Source organism: Theropithecus gelada, chromosome 11, assembly GCF_003255815.1.
Source record: "Theropithecus gelada isolate Dixy chromosome 11, Tgel_1.0, whole genome shotgun sequence".
Taxonomy (NCBI): domain Eukaryota; kingdom Metazoa; phylum Chordata; class Mammalia; order Primates; family Cercopithecidae; genus Theropithecus; species Theropithecus gelada.
The window spans coordinates 62,746,343-62,769,464 of record NC_037679.1 but is presented as its reverse complement, the minus strand read 5'-3'; the positions used below and the strand labels follow the sequence as shown (position 1 = coordinate 62,769,464).

Sequence of the window (23,122 nt, the reverse complement as noted above, 5' to 3'; positions counted from 1 at the left end):
CACTCATGGCTGTACTTTCCCCTTGAAAAAGCCATGTTTTAGAGGCGGGTTTATTAAATGCACAGATGTATAACTTCCTCACATGAACCACAGCTACTTTTGCCTCCAAGCTAGATGAGGTAAGTTTTGGCTGTTACATTTCACTAGGTTTTGCTCATAGGTTCAAAAAAGCAATTACGAGGCACAGCTATTTTTTAACTATCATAAAGTCTTAGTTCTGGAAGGAGTCTTGAAGATCAATGCAGGCCAACCCTGATACCCCCCACAGGAGGAATGTGAGGCCCAGAGATCCTTGTTGAGTTACCCAAGGTCCTGCTGCCCGCAATAGAGAAGCAGAGACGAGAAGCAACATTACCGGACTCTCTCTCCCCCATCCCCCATCCCAGACCCAGATTTCTTCCACTGCAGACACCTGCTGTTCTTTTAGTAAGAGGTCATTTCTTTTGCTTCCTGGGAAGAGTAGCTGGCATTGTATCATATGTTGGTTTAGAAGTTTTAAAAATTATTGTTCGATTTGACTTATGGAAGGCCAGTCTTCCGTATTCACCTGTCCATTTCCTGAGCATGGATTTGAGAAGCCTCCTGGACACTGGTTGCAGTCGGGTCCATAGAAGCCTTTGCAGCACTTTGGAATCTGAAAAACAAAATGCGTGCTGCCCTTTGAAACCCCAAGCAGAGCACCAATTCCTCAAAGGGGATGCATTTTAATTTCCGTTATTATACTAAACCATATTCGCCTCTCCTTATGAGGTTGTCCTTTTCTTTGGCAGTTGATGGCATGGCTAGTGCTCAGTTGTCTGGTCACCACAGCTCTACTGAGCCCCCTCCCCTGGGTGCAGGACTGGCTCTAACACTGCAAATGGACAGAGGGAGGCTCACACTTGTGGAGCCAACGTTCTAAGTCGGGGAAGAGTCAATGTATGAATTTTAAAAATAGTGAAACAAGATCATTTCAGAGAATGGTGAGTGCTGGGAAAAGAAAGTATTATCATCCAGTGATGTCAGGTAGGGCCAGAAGTCAGGTGGGTACTAGGGAGGCCATTGTAGATTGGTGGTGACAGGGCTGGTTAATGGAGACACTGAACATGAATTAGCCTCAGGGAAATCTGGAAGAGCATTCAGAGGGAGGGAATGGCAAGTGTGCATGCTCTGAGGTGGGAATGGGGGTGAGAGGCAGGTCAGAGCCACAGGCAGAGGGTGGGCCACGTGGGGAAGCATCAAGAGTGTGATCTGTGTTAAGAGGATAGTGAACCATGGGAGGCTGTGATGCAGGGAAGGGGAGAGTCTGGCCACCATAGGAAGAATCTACCTTTGATTTCTCTGTGGGAAGACAACACCAAGCATGGGCCACCTGTGACCACATGGACCCTAGGACCCAAGGGCATGGCCCTGGAGCTGCCTGGCCCTACTGGCCTAGACTGGGCCTTGGCCACGCACTCCTCACCTTCACGGTGGCATTGCAGTACCGGGCACAGCCGCTCTTCAGGCTCCCAAACCTGCCACTGTAGACACATCTGTGTGTGAAGAGTGCCTGGGAGAAAGCCAAGGAGGGAAAGCATGGCAGTCAGCATGTTTAGGTCCTCCAGGCACTGCACACCCTCTGCAGACACTTGCCATTCTACTTCCATTTCACCACTTACGTCAGGAGAGAGTGCTGGACCACACCAGCAGAACTGGGTCTACATCAGAGCCTGGGTACCCTTTTTTAGGCCTGTTCCCTTGTTGGTGGAATACAGGCCAGAGTTTGCACCATCCATGGCCCACAGATATTTATTCCCTCTTTCATGCCACAGCAGATGTCTCTAGGCAGAAAATATTTTCTGTTCATTCTAGATGCAGTCTAGTCTCCCCTTCTGATCTACAGCCATCCCTAAGATCTCCTATAGAGACATTTTGGAGTCCCCAAAGGGTCTATCTACACTTCACTGAAAGGTTTGCCAAACAAAATAGTGATAGTCTGAGTTTTTCTCTTAGGAGATGCATTTACATGCATCCTTCCATTCTCTAATCAATGATGCCCACTCATAATTATCTAGAATTGATGTTTACTGAGAACCGTTTATGGGCCAGACACATTGCACAGATGAGTTCCTCAATCTTCAGTTCTATGTGGATGTTTTTCATGCCATTTTTTATAGATAAGGAAACTGAGGCCCAGACAGGTTAAATAATTTTTTCCAAGAAACACCGATGGTAAGTATAACATCTAGAGAATGGGTCTTATCACATACAGACTTTAGGATCACAGTCATGTAGCCTCTGTGGGTCTCAGCTGCCTAATCTATAAAATATCAAGAAAATATTGATGAGACAATAATGCTGATTTCAAGTTTTGCCACAAGAATTTAGTCTCTGGTTCAAATTTTGTTTTAGATAATTGTTGACGTCAAGCTTACCCCTTCATCTTAGGCTCTTGCTCAAGAAGACAGCAATGAGACTTTCCTAGGCTATAACATCCTAAAATATTAGCTACATGAAGGAATTCTAGGGCACCGAGGAAAGAGCACTATAGTCCTTTTGTAGAGGATCTCAGGATAATTGACCAGGTGTAGGTCACAGGATTCCCGGGAGGGGTAATTTGAGGGCTCCTTTTGGCTCCTACCCATGTGTCTAATTTCCCTTTCTTTTCCCTCTTCCTTCTCTTTCCCTGGGCTGAGACAATCTAGAATGGTGATTAAACATGCAGAGCAGAACAAATCATGGTTCTGCCACTTCAGCTGTGTGACCTTGTACAAGGTAGTTTGTGTTTCCTTGCCTTAGTGCCCCAATCATACCTCGGTTATGGTGATAATATACCTACTGCGTGGGGCTGCTGCATAAAGCATTTAGAACAATGTTTGGCACACAGCAATCACTGTGACACCAGCCAACACAATTTCCTCTTCTCCCTCTCACATTCCCTGGTTGACAGCATCCTGAAGGACTCAGGGGTAATGGCTTCGTTAAGCAAAATAAATATCTGAACACCTGCACCTATTTAATTTTAATGTTTTGCTTTACCAAATACTTCATAATAGAATCACATTAAAGAGCTCATAACCTTCCCTAGTGACCTATTCTAGTGTTTAATGCCACTTCTGGTTGTAAGTTCTTTCTTATGATAAACTTATAGGCAAAAATTTCTATCATCATTTTTGCCTTAGAACACTTTGCTTTTTACTACCAATAGAGTGCTTGGCGTATGAATGATAGATCATTGCATAACTGTCTGTTTTCCCTTTTAGATGGAGTTTCTCAGATAAAAGCAAAATAAAACGATTTCTTATTCATCCTCATGCCTCTGGAACCAAGCACTATGTCTGATATATGATCAATCCTCAATAAATGTGTACAGAATTCAATTAAACTTGGAAGTTTTTGATAGTCCCAGTATTACTGCCTTGTTATTTCTTGTATGTCTCTGCAGAAGGGTGCTTGGGAAGAACAAATTTAGGCCTTGTTTACAGACGGTTCTGCACAATATGCCAGTACCACCCAAAAGTGGACATCTCTAATATTACAGTCCTAAAAGGGAAAAGGTAGAGAGGAACTGAGTGCCTACTTGATTTAGGTATTATGCTTGGGTTTTTATCTTTGTGAATCTTTTTGTTATTGTCATTTACAGATGAAGAAAGAATAAGAAGGTTAAACAACTTCTCTAGGGTCAATGAACAAGGATTCAAACACAGGTCTGTGGGATCTCTTTCTACCATTCCCCATATAGTAGGCTAAGAGCCCATCTTATATTACCCCAGTTGCAATTAATATCTTCTAAAGAAGGAAGGTAGATAGGTTGAGAAACCACACCAGTGGGGCTGCTTGGGTGATCTGTGCTTTCCAGAAGCTGTCACACTCACTGTGGGCTCAGAGTTAGCAGGACATCTGCTCCAGTACACCAGAGAACAGCTCACACAAGTGCCCTGGAGGGGGAGACAGGAGGTCAGTGCAGGTGTCCCTATGAGAGGAAGCAGTGGCGATGGTCCTGTGGCTGGTTTCATGCTTCCCTCCCTGTGAAGGAAACCCCACTGAGCCATGATCCTGGCCTCTCTACCCACCGCCCACCCCCTCACTAACTCGACCCTGGGGAGAAGGAGTGAAGTCAGTGCTGGGAGTGGGGGTGGGGGTGGGTGGGAGGAGTTTGGGAGAGAAAACTGAGCCTTCTCAGAGCAGCCCCTTTCTTTACTTCTTTCAGAGCCAGTCTGTCCACAGGTTCTAGCTTCTGATCAATTCTCTGCATGCAGGGAGGCACCTGCCCCTGAGGGGACATTGCAGTCATTCACTTGTGCTAGGGATGAAGTATTAGTTTTGATTACAGATTAGGCCATGTCCTCCAATTAGCTTAGCAGCAATATAGCTGAACACTGAATCTCTGCCTTTCAGTCTCCCGGATTCTCCTCTACTGGTTCAGGGGTGATGGAATTGGGTGTGTGCCTCAGTCTCTCCAGATCCTCTCTGACCTTCTCCATCGGGCTCTGTGCCACAGAAGGTAGACTGTGAAGGATGTTCTCTCCAGCTCCTTGCCAGCTTCTGACTGGTGTTGGCCAATGTAAGTCACTAGCAGGATTTTGGTGGGTAGGAGGACAACAAGGTCAAGGATTTCATCCCTGCTCCCTCTCTGCTTTGGCACTATCCCTACAGTTCCTGATGGAGGTCACCTCTTCCATGCTTCCTGCTCTCACTGGGTTCAAGTAACTCTATGTCCTGCCCCTGGGCTCTTTGGTCCCTAGTGGCAATGGTTTCTTGCTTCTCCCTCAAAGCTCCAGCAAAACTTATTTGTTTCCTTAGCCCTGTCCACACCTCTGCAGTAGCTCCTTCATCAGAGTCTCTTCGTTTGGACCATCTCAGATGGATTCTTTTCTTGCAGGGACCATAACTAGTATAGAGTGTTGTTATTAAGCCTCTAAAATTCAAACATACATGGCCAAAGGCAGCTATGGATTCAGCCTGGTAAACACTGAGACTTCCAGAGGGTACCAGCTGCTTCTATTCTTTGCTAGTCCTAAATACTTTCCAGAGAATGCGTTTGGACTTTTGATGAACCCACTCAAAACCATTCAAAACCTTGTAGAGCAAACAGATTTGACTTTAAGCCTAGAGAAAATAGTAAAGGAAGAGTTCATTCTAAGGCAGCTATTGGGAAGTTCTTTTCCTTATGTAACCAAAACTCTTTGAGTTGTAGCTCAAACCCACATCTTGATTCTGTTCTTTAGGGAGATGGAAAATAAGCTTTTGAATAACCTGAAATAGAACAGGTGATGTACCTGCCCAATCCTTGTTTCCAAAGAATGAACCAAACATAAATCACTGCTGGGGACTGGCTAGGAAAGTGACCGTGTTTCTGCTTCTCTTAAAAAGGGGTTCTCAGAAAGGAATCAAATTCTCCAGATGGCATCTGACTGGCACAGGGGATCAGCTCCATCCTCTATGGCCTAAATCATATCACAGTCATTACATCAATTAAAATATCTAGAATTAAAAGAATCAGCCACAATTCTGTGCCAGGTGCTTGGCCAGCTATTTCCAGCCTTCATAACAAGAAGAGGAATCAATAAAACAAAACAATAAATAAATAAAGTGAGACCATTTTTCCTTGTTTGATGCTCAAGTTCCAAGGATATTGTGAGAGCCATCACTAATGAATTATTGAAGCGTCCTGAAAAGAAAGACCCAGACCTATTATTGTTAAAACTTGGAGTTATGTTTTCCATGGGAATTGAAATAGTGCATGTACAGCAGTATTGGAATTTGAGGTGCTTTGATTAAAACTGGTTGAGCCAAAAAGTTGCTATGGAAATAGGAAAGGCTAGAGAGTACAGAAGCTCATAGGGAAACAGAAAGTTTGGTTTTTTGAAAAGTACTGCAGAAAGATGGTTGATTGGCTAGGCCAAGCAGCTACCTGAGAAGAAATTCTATTTTAAGTCCCTCTTAGAGTAAAGCTGTGAGCCTGGAGCAAGGTCATCCCAGATGACAGGGACAGGGGAAGGAAGAGGCAGGAGACTGATCCTAAATCCCAGGGGTTGGCTTAGAAAATCCTGATTGGATCCCAGAGCTCTGGTGTAGTGGGTAAATAATATCTCTCCAAAAACTTGTGTCCCCTGGAACCTCAGAATGTGATCTTATTAGGAAATAAGGTCTTTGCAGATATAATTAGTTAAGCTAACATGAGTCCTACTGAATTAGGGTGGGCCCTAAATATAATGATTGATGTTCTCATAAAAAGAGGAGAGGTGGGTGGGGGACAGTGGCTCAGGCCTATAATCCCAGCACTTTGGGAGGCCAAGGTGAGAGGATCGCTTAAGCCCAGGATTTTAAGACCAGCTTGGGCAAGATGGTGAAAACCCATCTCTACAATAAAAAAGAAGAAAAAAAATTAGCCAGGTGTGGTGGTGTGCAGCTGTCGTTTCCAGACTGGGCAACACAGTGAGACCCTTGTAGCTACAAGCCACGGAATGCCAAGAATTGTTGGGAGCCCCCAGAATCCAGAAGGAGGCAATGAAAGAAAAATTCTTCCCTAGAGCCTTCAGAGGGAGCATGGCTCTGCTACCTTGATTTCAGACTTCTGGCCTCCAGAATTCTGGGAGAATAAATTACTGTTGTGGCAAACCTCCCAGTTTGTGGTAATTCATTATGGCAGCTCTGAGGAGCCAATATTCCTGGGCAGCATCTATCATTGTGCAAATTCCCCAAGGAACTGTGGTTCACAGTTTATGAGGTGGGACTTCAGACCCACCTGCACCTTCATGAAGATGGAAGCCCTTTGGGGACAAGGTTCTGGAAATCAAACTTTCTTTGAGGCCTTTCTCAGAATTGTGAGGAGTGGGATGCTGTCTGCCCTGAGGAGCTGTTTGGGGCCCTTACTTATTTTCCTAGTTTTCTTACCAGTTTCATCTCTCTCTTTGTTTCATCACATCGATGGGGCAGAATCGGGATGATGGAGGGAGGAATGAGAACTCCTGTCAGTGTGTAAATTCGGCCATTTTTGGCAGTGATCTCAATTTCTTCCATTGCCACATCATTTGCCAGAATCTGTCCCTGGAAAGAAGCAATGACATCTCTAATTCTGTACTATTCTGTACTGCAGGACTGCCAGTGATCCTCAGGCAGACTGAATGGTGGCAACTTCACTAAAAAGTCCTCGATATCACTTAACTTTTCACTGGAGGGTAGGTTTGGCTGACAGGGAAAGATTGAATCTGTTCAGTGAATTATTGACTAATACCAGGCAAGGATGTCGTTGTAGAAATGGTTCTTGCAAGTGCAGGGCTAAGTAAGAATTGTAATTATTCAAGCTCTGCAATACACTTGCTGTGAGAAATTGGGCAAATTCTTTGACCTCTCTGTGGTGAAATAGGGATCCATTCATTTGAATACATCTATTGACCTCATTATACTCTGCCTTTGGAGCTGGGGATACATCTGTGAACAAGTAGATGAGTTCCTGCTTGTGTTTTAGAGGAGGGAGCAGAAAATGAACCAATTAGCAAAGATTTCTGATCTCCACTTTCCTCATAAACCTGCCCCCCGCCTCCAGTATTAATGACAGCTTCATTCTTCTGGTTGCTCAAGTCAAACCCCATGAGTTATCCGGGCTTCCTCTGTCTTCACCCCCATTTAACTCATCAACAAATTCTGCTGGATCTACTTGCAGAATATTAGGTTGGTGCAAAAATAATCACAGGTTTTGCAATTTTTTAAAAATTGCAAGACCGCAATTACTTTTGCACCAACCAAGTACATTCAGAATTCAACCACTCCTCACCATGTCCCTGCTACCACCCTGGTCTGAGTTACCATCAGTATTCTCCAGATTTTTGCAATCAAATCTCCTCACCAGCCTTTCAAAATATATGCCTGATCATGTCATTCCTCTGTTCAAAATCCTCCAATTGCTTCTCCTCCCATCCTTACCCTGACTTCTTAGGCCATGCATGAGCTAACCCCCACTCTCCTTCTCTCTCTCTTGCCCAGCCTCCTTTCCTACTCTTCTCCCTTTTGCTCCTTCTGCTCTAGCCACACTGGCCTTGCTGTTCCTCACACAGCCCAGCATGCTCCTTTCTGCTCTGTGCTTTTCACCCTTGCTGTTCCCTCTGGAATGTTCCCTGGATATTCACACTGCTTGTTCCCCTATTTCCTTCAGGTTTTGTTCAGATGTTTCTTCCCCATGAAGGTTTCTCGAGTATTTATCTAAGATGTCGGCCCCATCCCCACCTTCTGTCTCCCTTCCTTGCTTTGCTGTTTTTCTCCTTAGCACTTGCTCTAAGAGACGATATATATTATGCATTTAACTTATTTTCTATCCCCTATTTACTAGAATGAAATTTCCATACAACCAGGGACTTTCGTCTGTTTGTTCATCAGTCTGTCTTTAGGACCTAGAACAGTGCCTGATGCACAGTAGGCACTCAAATAGGTATTTGTTGAAAGAATGAGATAATCATCACCATCAACAGTGATTCTATAGAAGATATCAACCATGTGCTGCTGGACGTTTGTTCATACTGCAGCCCCAGGGAGTTAGATGAATAACGCACCTTCTTTGGAGTTTTAAAAATAAATTGTGCCCCCACCTCAGGGTCTTTGCACATACTCTCTCTCTCTCTCTCTCTCTTTTTTTTTTTGTCTGGAACTCTCTTCTACTGATCTCTGTCCAATTTCACTTTATTCATAGCATGGCCAAAGCATCACCTCCTCACTGAGGACCTCCTGGCCTGAAGACGCTCTCAGACTCCTCCTGTTCTATGCTCTCACAGCCCCCTGAATTTCCTCTTGGGAGCACTCATTACCATTATAATTAAATAATTAACTGCTTGCCTAGTGAGTTATTTAAAGTCCGTCTTTCCTGCTGGGATAGAAGTCTATCTTTTCCACTCCTTTATTCTCGGCATCTAGTGCAGACTCTCACACGTGTAGTTGCTCAGCACATATTTGCTGAGAGAAGTAACACATGAATGAAATAATCATAAAGATTTTAGCTTAGAGGCAGGATAACCTGACGAATAGTGATTATCAGAGCAAAGATGTGTTCAAGTGATGCTGGCGGTGGTCGAGTTTTCACTTACGTTGTCGGTGGTGGTGAACTGTATGAGCTGGTTGGCCATGCTCCTGATGTGAGGGGTGGAGATGAGAGTGGCCACTTCAAGCTGCAAAGAAGAGAACAAAAGGCAGGGATGTTTGGGGCCACTCACAGGGCCCTGAGTTCTTAAAGTCCTCACTAGAAAAAATTGGCTTCAAAGTGAAATAAGTAAAGGGAGTTTTGATCTCAAGAGTTTTTGTGGCTTTGAAGATCGCTCTGATAATGGACTCATAGTTCATGGCTGAGGGTTTGTTCAGAGCTACAGATAAAGGACATTTTCTAGCATCAAGATACTGGAATTCAGGACTAAGTTAGCTATCTTGGAAGCAGAGAGAAAGTAGCAGCAGGAAAAGTGGGGCCAACCTGGGTAAATGGGACAATGTGGTATCTGACGAGTTCCAGAAGCTTCCGAGATCCCTGCAAAGGAACCAAATACTTCTTTAGTCAAAGAAGAAAACACAACACTTCCACTCTTATGGAATCCTCTTCAAATGACTCTAGACAATCAAGAAAAATGGCCCACAATCTATTGGGAAATCCAGGGTGAGAGAAGCCTCACCTCCAAATAGCTAACATTCACCACATTCCCACTCTGTGGAAGAGGTTGTTTTGAAAGCATAATATGCACGTCTCATTTAATCCTCCCAACAGCCATGTGAGGTAGGGACTCCTATGGACCCATTTTATGTGTGGTAATACTGAGATTCAAAGACACATCCAAGGTCACAAAGCTAACTCAGGATATGAGCCTAAGAATTAGCCCAGGCTCTCAGTTACTCTGCTCTATCACTTCTCTGAATGTAGAAGGCTGTATTCCGGATTTTCTAAGACAGTCTTGATTTATGATTCTGTTTCACTTGCTCCATAAATAAACGTCTGTTGTCAGACCACATACTAGTCATTTAGGATTATATAGTCATAGGGATAGTGATCACCTTTTCCTTCCATGAGAAGTTCGTCCCTGTCCTTCAAAGCCCTTTCCAAGGTTTCTCATGCTTCATAAAACTGAAGCAGCAGTGGAGAAAAGAGGGTCCTAGTCCCACAAAGGAGACTGTAGACAGGATGAGCAGCCCCTATAGGGTGCCCTGGAGAGAGGCTGCAGAATTGAGGAACCCAGGGACCACGCTCTTTGTGGGAAGAAGGCAGTGGCCACAGTGGCCTGCTGTGGTTTATCTGCAATCTCTCAGCTAAGTCAGGGATGGTAGTTACAAGCTTCACAGCCCTCAAGTTCTGCTACTTAAGTAGCACAGCCACAGTCACTCTGGCTTAGAAAAGTGAAGGATCACAAATCAAGATCCTAATAACTGCCAAGAGGTTGAATGTTGTAAGAACAGGTTACAATGGGGTGAAGTCCCAGGCTGAAAGAAAGCACTGCTGAACCTGAGTTTCCTCACCAAGCCTCCTCTCTGCATTTGACCTTGGTCAATGTGCCAAGGGAGTTACCTGTTAGTAGGGGGACCACCTGTCCTGGCTTCTGGTACAACCCTGGTCTATGCCCATTGTCCTGGCAGCTCCATTCCCTTTCAGAAGTGACCTAGCATGGATGATAAGTTATGTGGCCACCATATCTATTAGCCAATAGCATTATGTGCAGGTCAGGGTTCTCAATAAGAATGTTGAAATTGACCACCAGTTAGCCAGCCCTGGAAGTGATGCTTTCTGCAGCCCTGGTTCTGTTACTATATGACCTTGAGCAAGTCACCTAGCCTCTATGTCTCAACTTATGTCTTCAATTTACATCTACAGTTATTGCATGGTATTCAGAAGTGGAGACCTACGGGCAGAAGCAATGTTATTACATGCTCTGATGCTCAGTGGTAGAAGGAGTGAGACAAAGTGGGGACTGTTGGGAAACATCCCCCAAACTTGACTGCATCCACCAAACTGAACTGCAAACTCCTGGAAGGCAGGGGCTGGGTCTGTCTGGCTTGTTAACCACCCATCACCATGTCCCCAGCCAGTACAGTGTGGGGCATACAGTAAGTTTTCCATAAACATTTGTGACAGTAAATTAAAGGGCGTGGGTAGGGTTCCTGGGAGGAGCACTGAGCTGGCTCTCAGGAACATGAATCTAGTCCTGGTTCTGCTTGTGTGTAACCTTCTGCAAGTCACTTAACTAACCCCTGAGTCTCAGTTTTGCCTGCAAAATAAGGTGACTGGTACGGATTCCTTCCAGTCCTCTGATGCTTCTATAGGAAAGCATTTAGCAACGAGATAATCCCCTTTCAAAGCCTCAGGAATTAATTGTTGAATCCTTTTGACAAGAAACAAAAGAATGAGAGGGACAAAGGAATTGATCCGCATCACTCCCGTTACTGTGTGTGCCTGTGTCTTATCTGGCTGGGATCTATTGGAGCCATTGCCCAGTTAGAATTGACTCCAGCGTGGCTCGAACAGGATATGTTTCCAGGTGCTGTTGTTGAAGAGCCTTTTGGTGCAATATATTCTTTCTTCTATGAGGGCACTCACTTCCTCCCTGCTCTTTTAGGTAAAAACAAAACCAAACAAAACCAAACTCAAGCTCTTTGGTGCCAGAGGCAGAAAGAGATAATTTGACCTTGAACTCTATAAATTCACCTCCCTTTCCCCACTTTACTTGCCGGTGTCTTTGAATTGGCAAGGGCAGGTGTCTTGCTCTCTTTGCTTTTAGTTCTGTTTGGTTCAGTGATGAAACCATAAACTAGGGCTTGTAATCAGAAGCTGTGTCTCTGCAGGGATGCGAGGTTTCCAGACTGAAATTTTGCCTCAGAGCAAAGTAGAAAGATACACTGGGAAGGAAACATGGCATTCCAAAGTCAGAATTAGAAGCCCTTCTTCTAACGCGGACTGTTTATTTTCCATTTCATAGGGGAATTTCCTGCACTCTTCCCCGAAGATAAAGCTGTTAAGAAGGGTGGAGACAGAAGGAACTTCCTATAGGTTGAGAAAAATTAATCTCTCTGTACCTGAGAAAGAAGCAGAAATGATTGTACTTCTCACCTAGAAATTGAAATGGAAAAGCAGTTTTTAACTCAGAACAAAGAGACCTGAAGTTTCATGTTCTTTGCAGGCAGAAAGATATGCCTTGGAGAGAAACAAGATTGAGAGCCAGGAGCAGTGGCATACATTAGCCATATTTGTGGTGTAAGTATTCTTACCAAAGGCTTATTTCAAGCTATAAAGGTAGTCTCATTGAACAGAGCTCAGAAGAGATGTACACAATCCACTCTTGAGGGCTTAAATGAGTCATTTCCAGATACCACTGGAAGGAGTTACAAGGCAAGAGAAAGAGAAGAGTGTTCGGAACGAAGGTGCCTGATAGAAAAGCAATGAGGTTGATTTTTTCCTATTCTAGTTAAAAGGTTTTGCTTTAATTTTAAGTGTGTCATAGAACTCCTTTATTATTATTATTTTTAAAATGTATATAAAATTAGAAGCTATGTACTCAGGGAGGCCATATAATCTCAGGATTTTAATAATTTCTTAGGGTAACAACATTACCTTTTTTTTTTTTCTTTTTTTAGCTCACTTTAAGTATGAATGTGAATTCTAAAGAGGGGTCTAGCAGTTTTCTGCAATAGCTAGGTTTTATAAAATTTAAGTGTGAATCATATTTTGAAATATCATTCTATTTTGGAAGACCTTGGGCAATCTGTCTTTTTCTATGGAAACTTATAACTAATCTTTCCATATGTTGAACATCTGCTTGCAATGTAAGAGATCACTTTTTGATTTATCTCCTTGTGAAGTTTTAAAAAAATTCTAAGTTTTTTGACAGCAAAATATCCCTATAGATACCTGAAAGCATTCTAAAAAGGGATATATATCTATGTGAATTCCTAAACCTAATAGGCAACAACTTTCAGCACTCCCAAAAGAGTGTGGGCTGGGGCTATCTGAATTAGAAAGTTGGTGGTTACCAGCGTGTCTATTTCTGGGCCTCATCCCAGCACCACTAAACCAGAATGCTTGAAGTAGGGCTTTGGAATCTGCCTAGTTAGCAAGCTCCATGGATGATTTCTGACTACTCTACACTTTGGGAATCACTACCCTAAAAGATTGGGACATCCTTTCCTCTTTCCCTCCACATTCTATAAAATCAATACTGATCTTTATGAAGTCATAGGTCATCTCTTCCCATTGCCAAGATGGTGGCATAGTTTCAGGGCACTGGAAGAAAGCATGTGACTTTTCATGTAATTCTACTTTTTGACATTCTAATGAACAAACTTCCACAGTGGGCTGTCCTCTTCAAGTTAAGCCTATTATTTCTGGGAAAAGAAACACTTTAAATGGTTTCAGTTATTGACACCCTGATATGAAGGAGTCAATAATCTCCCTTTTAGAGGGGATTGTGAGAGAACTGAAAGCCCATGGTGGAGAAAGATGAAAGCAATAGAAAGGAATGGCTGAAGCATCTAAAAATAACATGTGTTCTTTTTAAAGTTTAGCCTAGGCCTAGCCCTGAATGGCCTAGTTTGGGCTTCATTCTCTAGGTGGTTTTAGAGTTGTAGGGAACTTAAAGTGTTGGTTTTACTAGCGAGCAATATTAGAAGAGTCAGGACAAATCAAACCAACCATTTAGGCCTGGGATTGCAAATACATTTTATTCCCTGTATCAAGTCTAATTGATCATAGCTACTTGAAATTCTATCGAAGAGACTGAAGCCACATCCAGGCTTAGTTCCAGAATGTTGTAATTGATTACTGATGCCTGCCTTGGTTGTTGGAGGGGAGGTGGTGATATATGTGCAACTTATTTACTATCTCTAGTTTAGAAAAAACCTGTTTGGACACAGACTGAGGCAGTGCTCCTGGCACGATGCCATCAGAGCAAGCAGAATACGGTACCTCTGGAGAAAGGAGGTAATCGAGAGTGCCATCTTTCATGTTATTCAATGCTTCATTACTTGGAACAAAAATGGTGTATGGTCCACCAACTCCATCCTCATCTAAAGCATGTCCCACGTTGGTTTTCTGCATTTGGGAAATGAAATTTTGTATCTGCAGCCTACCTTGGACAAACATTTAACATAATTCCCCAGAAATTTATAATTGACACCCCTGCTAATTTTACAAAAGTCTTGACATAAATATTTTTCAGAAAATTATGAAAGGTGCATACCTCTAACAAAGACCTGAACTTGCTGTATCTTGGTTGTAGCATTGTCATTATGGTTTGCTAAAAAGAGACATTTTGCTTAAAAATCAGGAAATAAAATAATGTGATTTAGGAAATACAAACCCTAATATTTAAAGACTGATGACAGAGTTTATGTGTCAGTATGGATTTATATAAATGAACCTGGTCAACCACAATGCATTATAGAAATGTTTGCTGTCATTGAAACAGTAGGTCAGATCTGCATGTTCTGAAGTATCCTTTGGCCCTCATCATCTAGGTCAGAAGTAGTAAGTTTTATTGCAGCAACAACTGCCCTCTATAAATTAAGAGGGACACATTTTCATGACGATTGGTCATGGACTGAGTTGCCTGATGCAGTAATAAACGAGGTAAAAAAAAAAAAATCCAGATCTTTCCCACATATGTAACTGGATGTCTTGCTTTCTTTCTGCAGAGATTCCCAGGATTCTGTTGGAAACAGACAACCCACCTCTTCTCTCTGCTTGAGATTCTAGCACAAATGAAGCACAAGCACAGAGTGCTGGCACGCTCTGGATGTGACTCTCCAGGGAACAAAGGAAGATGGACCTGAGCTGATGTGACTTTTATCTGAATACTCACCTCATTATTGCTCTCAAATATGGGTTCTAGCATGTCCATGGTTCTGTCAAGGATGTGCAGAAGCCCATTGGAAGCAATGATGTCCCCCTGCATAATTTTTACCTTATTTTTGCCTCCATAGAGTTTAAGCTTTATTTGATTGTCCTAAAACACCAAAGAAAGATAAAATAAGATTAGTATGGTGTCCTGGAAGGAGCAAGCACAGGAGTAGACTCAGAAGTCTTGAGTCCTTGGGCTTTGATATTTATTGGCAATGTGATTTTGGTTAAGTCACTTAATCTAAAGTGGAGATGAAGGTATCTGCTTGGTTAACCTCACAGGGTTTTCATTAAGATCAAATGATATAATATATGAAATCACTGACAACTATACATGCTAAACCTGGGTAAGGTATTATCAACCTCTTCTCCAGCAGACTGCAAGCTTCATGAGGAAAACTATTTAATTTACTATAAATTCATCACCCGCCTTAGTGTCTTGCACAGAGAAGGCACACAATAAAAGTATTTGTGGAATAAATAACTGAAGCTAATTCCTTCTTCCTCCCATATGACTCCTAATAAGTGACAGACTTAGTGAATATCGGTTGAATGAATGAACAGGTAAATACATGCATATCCTTGTAAGAAAGCAAGCCACATCTTCATATCTGTCATTCATCCATATATCCATGCATCCATGCATTCTCCATCCATTTCTCCAAGCAGCCATTCATCCATCCATCCATTTGTCTATCCACCCATGAATCAATCCTCCATGCATCTCTCCATCCATCCATCCATGCATCCATCCATACATCCATCCACGCATCTTGTGACCTATCCATGTATCTACCCATCCATCCATTCAGTGACCTATCCATATATCCATTCATCCATCCATCCATCCATCCATCCATCCATCCATCCATCCAGTGCCCTATCTATCTATCAATCCATCCATCCATCCATCCATCCATCCATCCATCCATCCATCCATCCGTCATCCATCTTCACACATGCACTACAGCAGATTGGTTAAGAATGTGGGCTTTGGAGCCACATTTGAATCCTGGCTCTGGCACTTACTGTGTGACCTCTCTTCTTTCTCACTGGAGCAACAGGGATTATGATAGTCCCTCCTTCACAGGGTTATTGTGAGCCTTATATAACACAAATAAAGATTTATCCCCATACTTTGTTTAGAACAAGCACTCAAGGATCTATTAACTACTGATGGTTAGTGAAATTTAATAGTATAGGTCCTATGCCTATACACATGCACATTTTGTTGACTAATCACCTGCTCCCCAGCTCAATAAAATCACAGAAAGAGTTAAGAAATGAGGGTGGGGTGGGGAAGGATGGGTATACATAAAAAACAAACAGAACTAATGGCATTAGGAGTGATGAATGTTAGGTGGGAGAAGATGGATCAACTCCAGCAATCTAAAACAAACACAATCTATTTCCTTCTGTAAGAGGAATGCTGATCTGGCTTTGTGCTGATGCTTTTAGGAAACAGGTTTATAGCAAAGTTTCTCCTTCCTTCTGGCAGTTGAATGACAGTTGCCTTGAAAACTAAATCAGACCAGACCAAAGTCAAACACTTTATAACCCCCTTTGCATAATACTCCACCCTTCCTCTATGACCTTTCCTGGTGTTGCTGTTTCTTCCTATATAAGAAGGTGTTTGACAAACGATACATAAGGAAAGAATTTCCTTGTAATTTTTCACAAACCCCAAACAAAAAGAGAGAGAAGGCTATGGGCATTGGCTTGGAAGACAATCAGTTCTGGGAGTGAAAATCAGAGGAACCCTTACCTTATCACTGTTGAAGATTTCCCCTGACTTTCCAGTCAAGGTGTAGAATGTGTCTATGTTATTCATATATTCGATGTTCATCTGACCAGCAATTATGTGGAGTTTCACAAAGTATTGAGCAGCTTTATTATCCACCAAAAGCTCATTTACCTAAGACAAAAGAGCCAGTTTGACTATTATTTAAAGAAGAAAACGAGTTTTGTAACACGTGCTGTGCCTTACTTAGTATCAAAGACATCAAAGCCAGGGCACCCTAACTTGGGTTTGGGCTTTTGCAAATACAAACGTATGAAAGCACTGACAATTATACATGCTATACATTACTATCAGTGCAATCAACCCGGGCCAGGCCTTCCAGGGAGTAGAAATCTGGAGAGTTGGAGGCAATGCACAGTCTACTCTCAAACCAGAGGAGATTGCTCCAGCACTGAAACTGACATGGGGAAAGTGCAGCATTGCAATGGCCCCAGGAGGAACAAGGAACAAAGAACAAGGAATCTATCTTGAACATGGGAAGCAGATGGGAATAAAATATGAAGTTTCATGGAAAGAGTAGGTAAAGTGAGTAAGCTGCTGGTACTTTTGAATAGAAAAGTTAAGATTTTTGAAATCCATGGGACCAAATCTACATTTTATCATCACTATGTAGTCAACAATCAACAGATACTTATATTAACTGTGTAAACCATGTGTTAAATGAGAGACCACATGCAAAGTGCCTAACCTAGAGGCATAGAATGTTTGCTGGTTCTTTCCAACAGGAGAGATGTGAGGACATCTCTGAAGGTGAACAATAGAAACATGGATATCAGACAGGTTAATCATGGTGGTATATGAGGGTCAGAGAGCCGGGAACTTACTGGGTTTTGACTCACTGCAACAAAAATTATTATCACAAAATATCTTGGATGAAGATAACCCAATTTTATTTTTTCATTTTTATTTTTTCCACTTCCCGGATTTCAATCTTTTATTGGCTTCCATCATTTTATGTGTATTTGTTAATCCATTTACTTATATGTTTATTTATTTCTAGCTGATCTGTTTCACAGAGCATTTAAGACAGATGACAAGAACACACAATAAAAATCAAGATCAGGGCCAGGCACGGTGGCTCACGCCTGTAATCCCAGCACTTTGGGAGGCTGAGGCAGGCAGATCATGAGGTGAGGTGATCAAGATCATCCTGGTCAACATGGTGAAACCCCTTCTCTACTAAAAATACAAAAATTAGCTGAGCATGGTAGCACGTGCCTGTAGTCCCAGCTACTTGGGAGGCTGAAGCAGGAGAATCACCTGAACCTGGAATGCACAGGTTGCAGTGAGTCAAGATCGCGCCACTGCACTCCAGCTTGGATGACAGAGCGAGGCTCCATCTCAAAAAGAAAAAAAAAAAAAATTCAAGATCAGGAAAAATAAAAACATGTGTTAGATGGTAAAGGTGGGAGGGAGAAAGATATATATAATCTTCCTACACAATGACTAAAATGGAGGCCAGTGAAGATAATAAAATTGTATACAAATCGATATGTCCATTATTTACATTAAACCAAATGTAACTATTTTACTGATGCCATCTCGATAGGATGCCTCCACCAGGCACTACAAGTTTCATTCCCACTGGATAACATTATCTCAAACAACAGCTGCTCACATTGAAGACTAAAATTTTCTTATTTTTTCCCTATTGCTTGTGCCATTTATAATGATTTAAAAAACCCACATATCTAGCTAATACATGAGTTTAATTCTTCCTGTGGGAAGTGAGCAGTTTTGCATTATGCAAATCTTCTCTATCACCTGGCTATATGTTAAGAACGCTCAGTGATTACCTGTGGAGGGTAATGATTAGAAAGGGGGACCAGGGGGCCTTCTAGGTTCCTGGCAATGGACTTGCTGTTTACACAAGTGCATTCACACTGGGAAAATTCATTGAGTTGTACACTTCCAGTTTGTATCCTTTCTGTAAGGATGTTATATATCACTAAAAGAAGTTTATCAAAAAATCACCATCCTTATCATCAGTAGGTTTAATTTTAATGGGGGCTTCCACTTTAAATAAAAGAAGGTACTCCCTACTAAGGCTTTTCATATTAGCCCCTTGGTGTAGGGTCATTTTAAATACTCACATTGAATTCTTTCAGTCCCTCATCTGTAGGTAACAGCACCGTGAAGGGCCCCAGCTTACTCAGTGGCCAGGCATAAGCTTTGTCTTAGGAGTCGAAATAACAAAAAGAAAGAAAACACCAAATGAGTCAGTGGTACACGAGGAGTAAAATCAGGCAACAGGTCTTGGGTCACGACTGGTCCATTTATGCCGTTCTCTATTCTAATGGGTATGTGCAGGCCCTGTGTCAACTGGGAATCTCTCTAAGAATGTGAGGCAACCTAAAGCCATGGCCTCAAAACATTCCATGTAATGCCATGAGAGTTTTCCTGTAGACAGCCTCAGCTTCAAAGATACCCTGGCTGAGCAGTTCAGGCATGACAAAATCCTACCACAACCCCAGGGTCCCTGACCCTGTGCTTGACTTTCTGAACTGTCACTGTCTCGGTGAGCAAAGATGCAACCCTTGTTTTCATCCAAGGCCAGCTCAGAAGAGCCCCGATGGTTGGTTTAATGCTCTGCTGTTGCCATGTTGAAATGCTTAATAAATTTTGAACAAAGAATCCTGCATTTTCACTTCCCAGTGGGCCCAGCAAAGTATGTAGGTAATCCTGTTTCCATCACCTGGGGAAGCTGGGATGACAGGACAGGCTCTGTGTTCTCACACCCAGAGGCAGTGTACAAGGACTTTGTCATGGGGAAGGTGAAAAGTCAACAGGACTCTGTCTAGGGAAATGCTGGAGGGTCTGGTCTGCAAAAAACACTACCTCACCCTTGTCTGTTCCCATTTGGTATTCTAAGAGTTCTTAGAGTAAGGCTGTGAGGAACCCGGCAGATTGCCCCTGAGCTCAAGGGATGCCAGTAATGTTTGACGCCCTACGGGATGCCTTGGGAAAAGTGGGATGTTTATGCAGGAGACATTAAATGGGATATTTAACCTTAAGATTTAGGCAGAGAACACAGCATTGACCCATCGATGACACTTGTTTATCTATGTTCTTGCCGGGAGATCATTTTTGGCAACTGGTAAATTCCAATGTAAAAGCTGATATTTTAAAGTTTCTGTTGATTGGCCAGGTCTGTGTTTTACTTTTTACAGAGCGGCTGGATTCATATTTTATTGGAAATTGCGTCCAATGCTGTGATCAGTTATAATATTTCATTCTCTAGAATAATGGCCCATAGAAGGCATTTGCAAATACATGAGGCTGTTTTAGGCTCTCACCTTTCCTGGGGGGCTGGAGGTGAATGTGACCCTGTAGGCAATTAGTGACTGGGGGACCAAGGGTGCTAAATGGTTGCATACAACCAAGACTATTCTAAAATTCAAACAGCCCCTCCACTGAGGAACAAGGATGCCGCCCTGGGGTTTCAGTCACCCTCTCTATTCCCAGTTTTATCTGCCAAGCTGTGTTCACACCTGCAGGATCTAGAAGGTCAAGGGCGAGGGGGACAGTTTGTATCCTCACACCAGTAGCTGTCCTGGTCTTACTGTTACTGCAGCTCTGTTGGTCTATGGTGACCCCCAGATCTGTCCTCAGCTCTCTGCCTACTGATTCTTGCATTGCTAGATCTCTTGGCACTATCTCTTTGCTTGTCTTCTTGGAAACAGCTGCCTGCCCTTTCCCTCTCATCCGCATGACCCCTCCAAAAAGGCTGATTCTAATAGACAAGGCTCGCCTGTCCCTTTCTGAATCATTGTGTCTTGCAGATGCCCTTTCCTGAAAGAGGACTCTTGTGTGGAAATCTGAACCCATAGCTGCGTACCTAGGAGTGAGATGAAAGAGGTCAGCCTTCCTTGCCATTTTCCTCTGGGTTCAGTATTTAATTCTCTGAGTCGCTCCATAATGTTTCCGTAACACGTTAAGCCATCACCCACGTAACCTTTCCGGCAAATGCACCTACAGAGAGGGGGAAAAGACATCCTCAGGGTTTTAGAGCCATTGAGTATTTTGATCATACAGTCCAATCCCCTCATTGAACAGATGGAGCAAAGGATGCCCAGGGTAGAATAGGGACAATAGAGCATTCCTAGTGGTATCTGACATCTAGTAGCTCCTCAAGAAATGAATGCCTAATAAATTAAATGTATCTGTCAACACTAGATATCTTTGTATGCTCTTTGTCTCAGTATTTCTCAAAGTGTGATCAAGAAACCATGCATATCAGAATCACTTGGAGTGCTTAATATATTTAATATAATATATTTAATATAATAAATGTGGATTCTAGGGCTCCACTGCATGACTGAATCAGAATAAGCTACTGAATTCAGCCTGCAGGACAGTAAAGATTCAGCATTATTGATCTACTTAGAATGCTCACCCCCACCCCCTGACCCTGCCCCACTCCTTCCTAGCTGAGAGCTCTGCTCAATTGCCACTTCCTTCAGAAAGGCTTCCTTGATTGTCTGTCTCTTTCTCTACTCCCTCACTGTGTCTCCATTATATATACTCTCATGGAACCACGTACCTCTTCTCCATAGCAGTGATCATAGTATAATTTCACCCTGATCTGTGTGATTATTTGATTAATATCTGCTTCCCTATAACATTTGAGAAAAAAGTGAGGGTAAGGGGTATGTGTGTATTTATTCACTGTTGTGAACTCCAGAATCCAGCACAGGGTAGGTCCATAGTAGGTGCTCAATTAATAGTTGTACAATAAGTAGTAATTGAATTAAATAAATAGCAAACAATGAAGTATATAAACAACGAAAATGAATATGGAAACTATGAAATAATATATAAACAATGAAAGTCACAGAGATTTTGTACAATAGTTTCATAAGAGAGAAGTAGAGTTAAAAATGTACTATCAGTGGTATGCTGATAAATGTTTAACAACCAGCTCTCTGGGGGAGGGGGAAGCCCTAATCTGTAGCATTTGCCAATTTCCATGGTTAACATGCCAATCTTGACCAATTTCAAACTGATAAGATGATGCTAACCCTCTTGTGAAATTCCTGAAAGTTTAACACTCAGCTCTTGTGAGTCCGTAAGCTCTGGCTATAGCAGGCCACAATTGTGCAGTACAGAGGAGTTGACAGCTGGCTGAAATTGACAAGGTGATGAGGAAGATGACTTTCACAAGGATCTTGGAGATGAGCCAGGAACCAAAGCGAAGTAAGGGAAGAACATTCCAGAGAGGAGAGATGCAGGGAACCAAAGATGTGCTGTGACTACATCACAGTGTTGCAGTGCTCACACCGCACCACAGCTGTGACTCACATTGAGGAAAGTCTTCTAAAGAAAGACTATGCACTTGTTAATCCACGTGTGTTTCTAAATATATTTCCATGGCAAATAGATTATATGTTCAACAAGTTTGCTGCAGACCTTCAGAATCCTACCACCCTCTGCCTGGATTGTTGCACAGCCTCTACCTGGTCTTTGTGCCCTTATGTTCTACCTTGAAATTTGTTTTTCGTACACTCTCCTGAGTGTGCTTTAAAATTCTGGCACCTGTGTTAAAACCCTCACTGACTCCTTTTATCCACATGAGAAAGTGTACACAGGAGAATCCTGCTCTGTCTTCTCTTTACTGTCCACTGAAAATTCCAGCAGCGCTAAACTGCTTCTTTTTTTTAGGCTGTATGCCTTTCTCAGGCTGTTTGTCCTGCCAGGAATGCTTTCCCATCCTCACCTTATCACTCTGGTGTGACCTCGCCCCAGCTGTGTTGAGCACTTCCAGCACATCCCATCAATACCTCTATCACAACCCTATCCACCAGAATTACCTCTGGAGACATTGTCTCTTCTGCTAGATGGTACAGTCTCCTAGAAGATGGATCCCAGCTATAACAATTCCTCATTATATCCTAGCACTTAGGGCAGTGCCTGATTGTTTAACTGATTATTTACTGATTATTTAAGTACCTTCTTAATTCTAGGAACCTTCTAGGTAAGAGAGCTACAATGATGATAATAAAAGACACTTTACCCTTCTTGAGTCTTATATGCTAAGGATGGACCTGAAAACAAAATAATTATAGCAACATGGTAAGGCCACTTGACCTCCTTGAGTCCCAGTTTCCTCTTCTATAAAATGGGCTTAATAATATCTTTAGGATGGTTGATAGAGATATAAAGAAAGAAAAATACCTCCGTGACAGACATATAGAAAAAGCTCAATGCTTGGCAGATGATAACGACAAAGACAAGGCTGACATGATGAGGAAGGTGACTATAATGACAACAGTGACCTAGAGGTGCTGGGATATAGCAGGACAGCCCGTAGAGAGATAAATGAAGTTCCATTGTAAGTGCCATGATAGAAGATTTAATAGGATGCTATGGGGCATGGAGGAGGAAGTAACTGATTTTACCTGGAGAAATAGGGGGCAGCTTCTAGGAGAAAGTAATATTTAATTCTAGAAGGATGCATATGAGTTTTCATTTGTTTTCTTTCTTTCCTTTCCTTCCTTCCCTCCCTC

The 23,122-nt window shown here is 42.5% G+C and overlaps 1 protein-coding gene across 1 annotated transcript in view; it reads right to left on the bottom strand.

Annotated features, from left to right (window-relative positions):
- Positions 1–23,122, bottom strand: part of STAB2 (stabilin 2) — a 170,639-nt gene that overhangs the window by 94,371 nt on the left and 53,146 nt on the right. Inside the window, exons 10-21 of the mRNA XM_025402059.1 lie at positions 20,455–20,588; positions 18,710–18,792; positions 16,581–16,730; positions 14,778–14,921; positions 14,157–14,213; positions 13,883–14,008; positions 9,416–9,469; positions 9,039–9,119; positions 6,859–7,011; positions 3,837–3,899; positions 1,445–1,531; positions 548–634 (exon numbers count right to left, since the gene is read on the bottom strand). Of these exons, the coding sequence (XP_025257844.1) occupies positions 548–634; positions 1,445–1,531; positions 3,837–3,899; positions 6,859–7,011; positions 9,039–9,119; positions 9,416–9,469; positions 13,883–14,008; positions 14,157–14,213; positions 14,778–14,921; positions 16,581–16,730; positions 18,710–18,792; positions 20,455–20,588 (1,219 nt within the window). The remainder of the gene's footprint in view (positions 1–547; positions 635–1,444; positions 1,532–3,836; positions 3,900–6,858; positions 7,012–9,038; positions 9,120–9,415; positions 9,470–13,882; positions 14,009–14,156; positions 14,214–14,777; positions 14,922–16,580; positions 16,731–18,709; positions 18,793–20,454; positions 20,589–23,122) is intronic.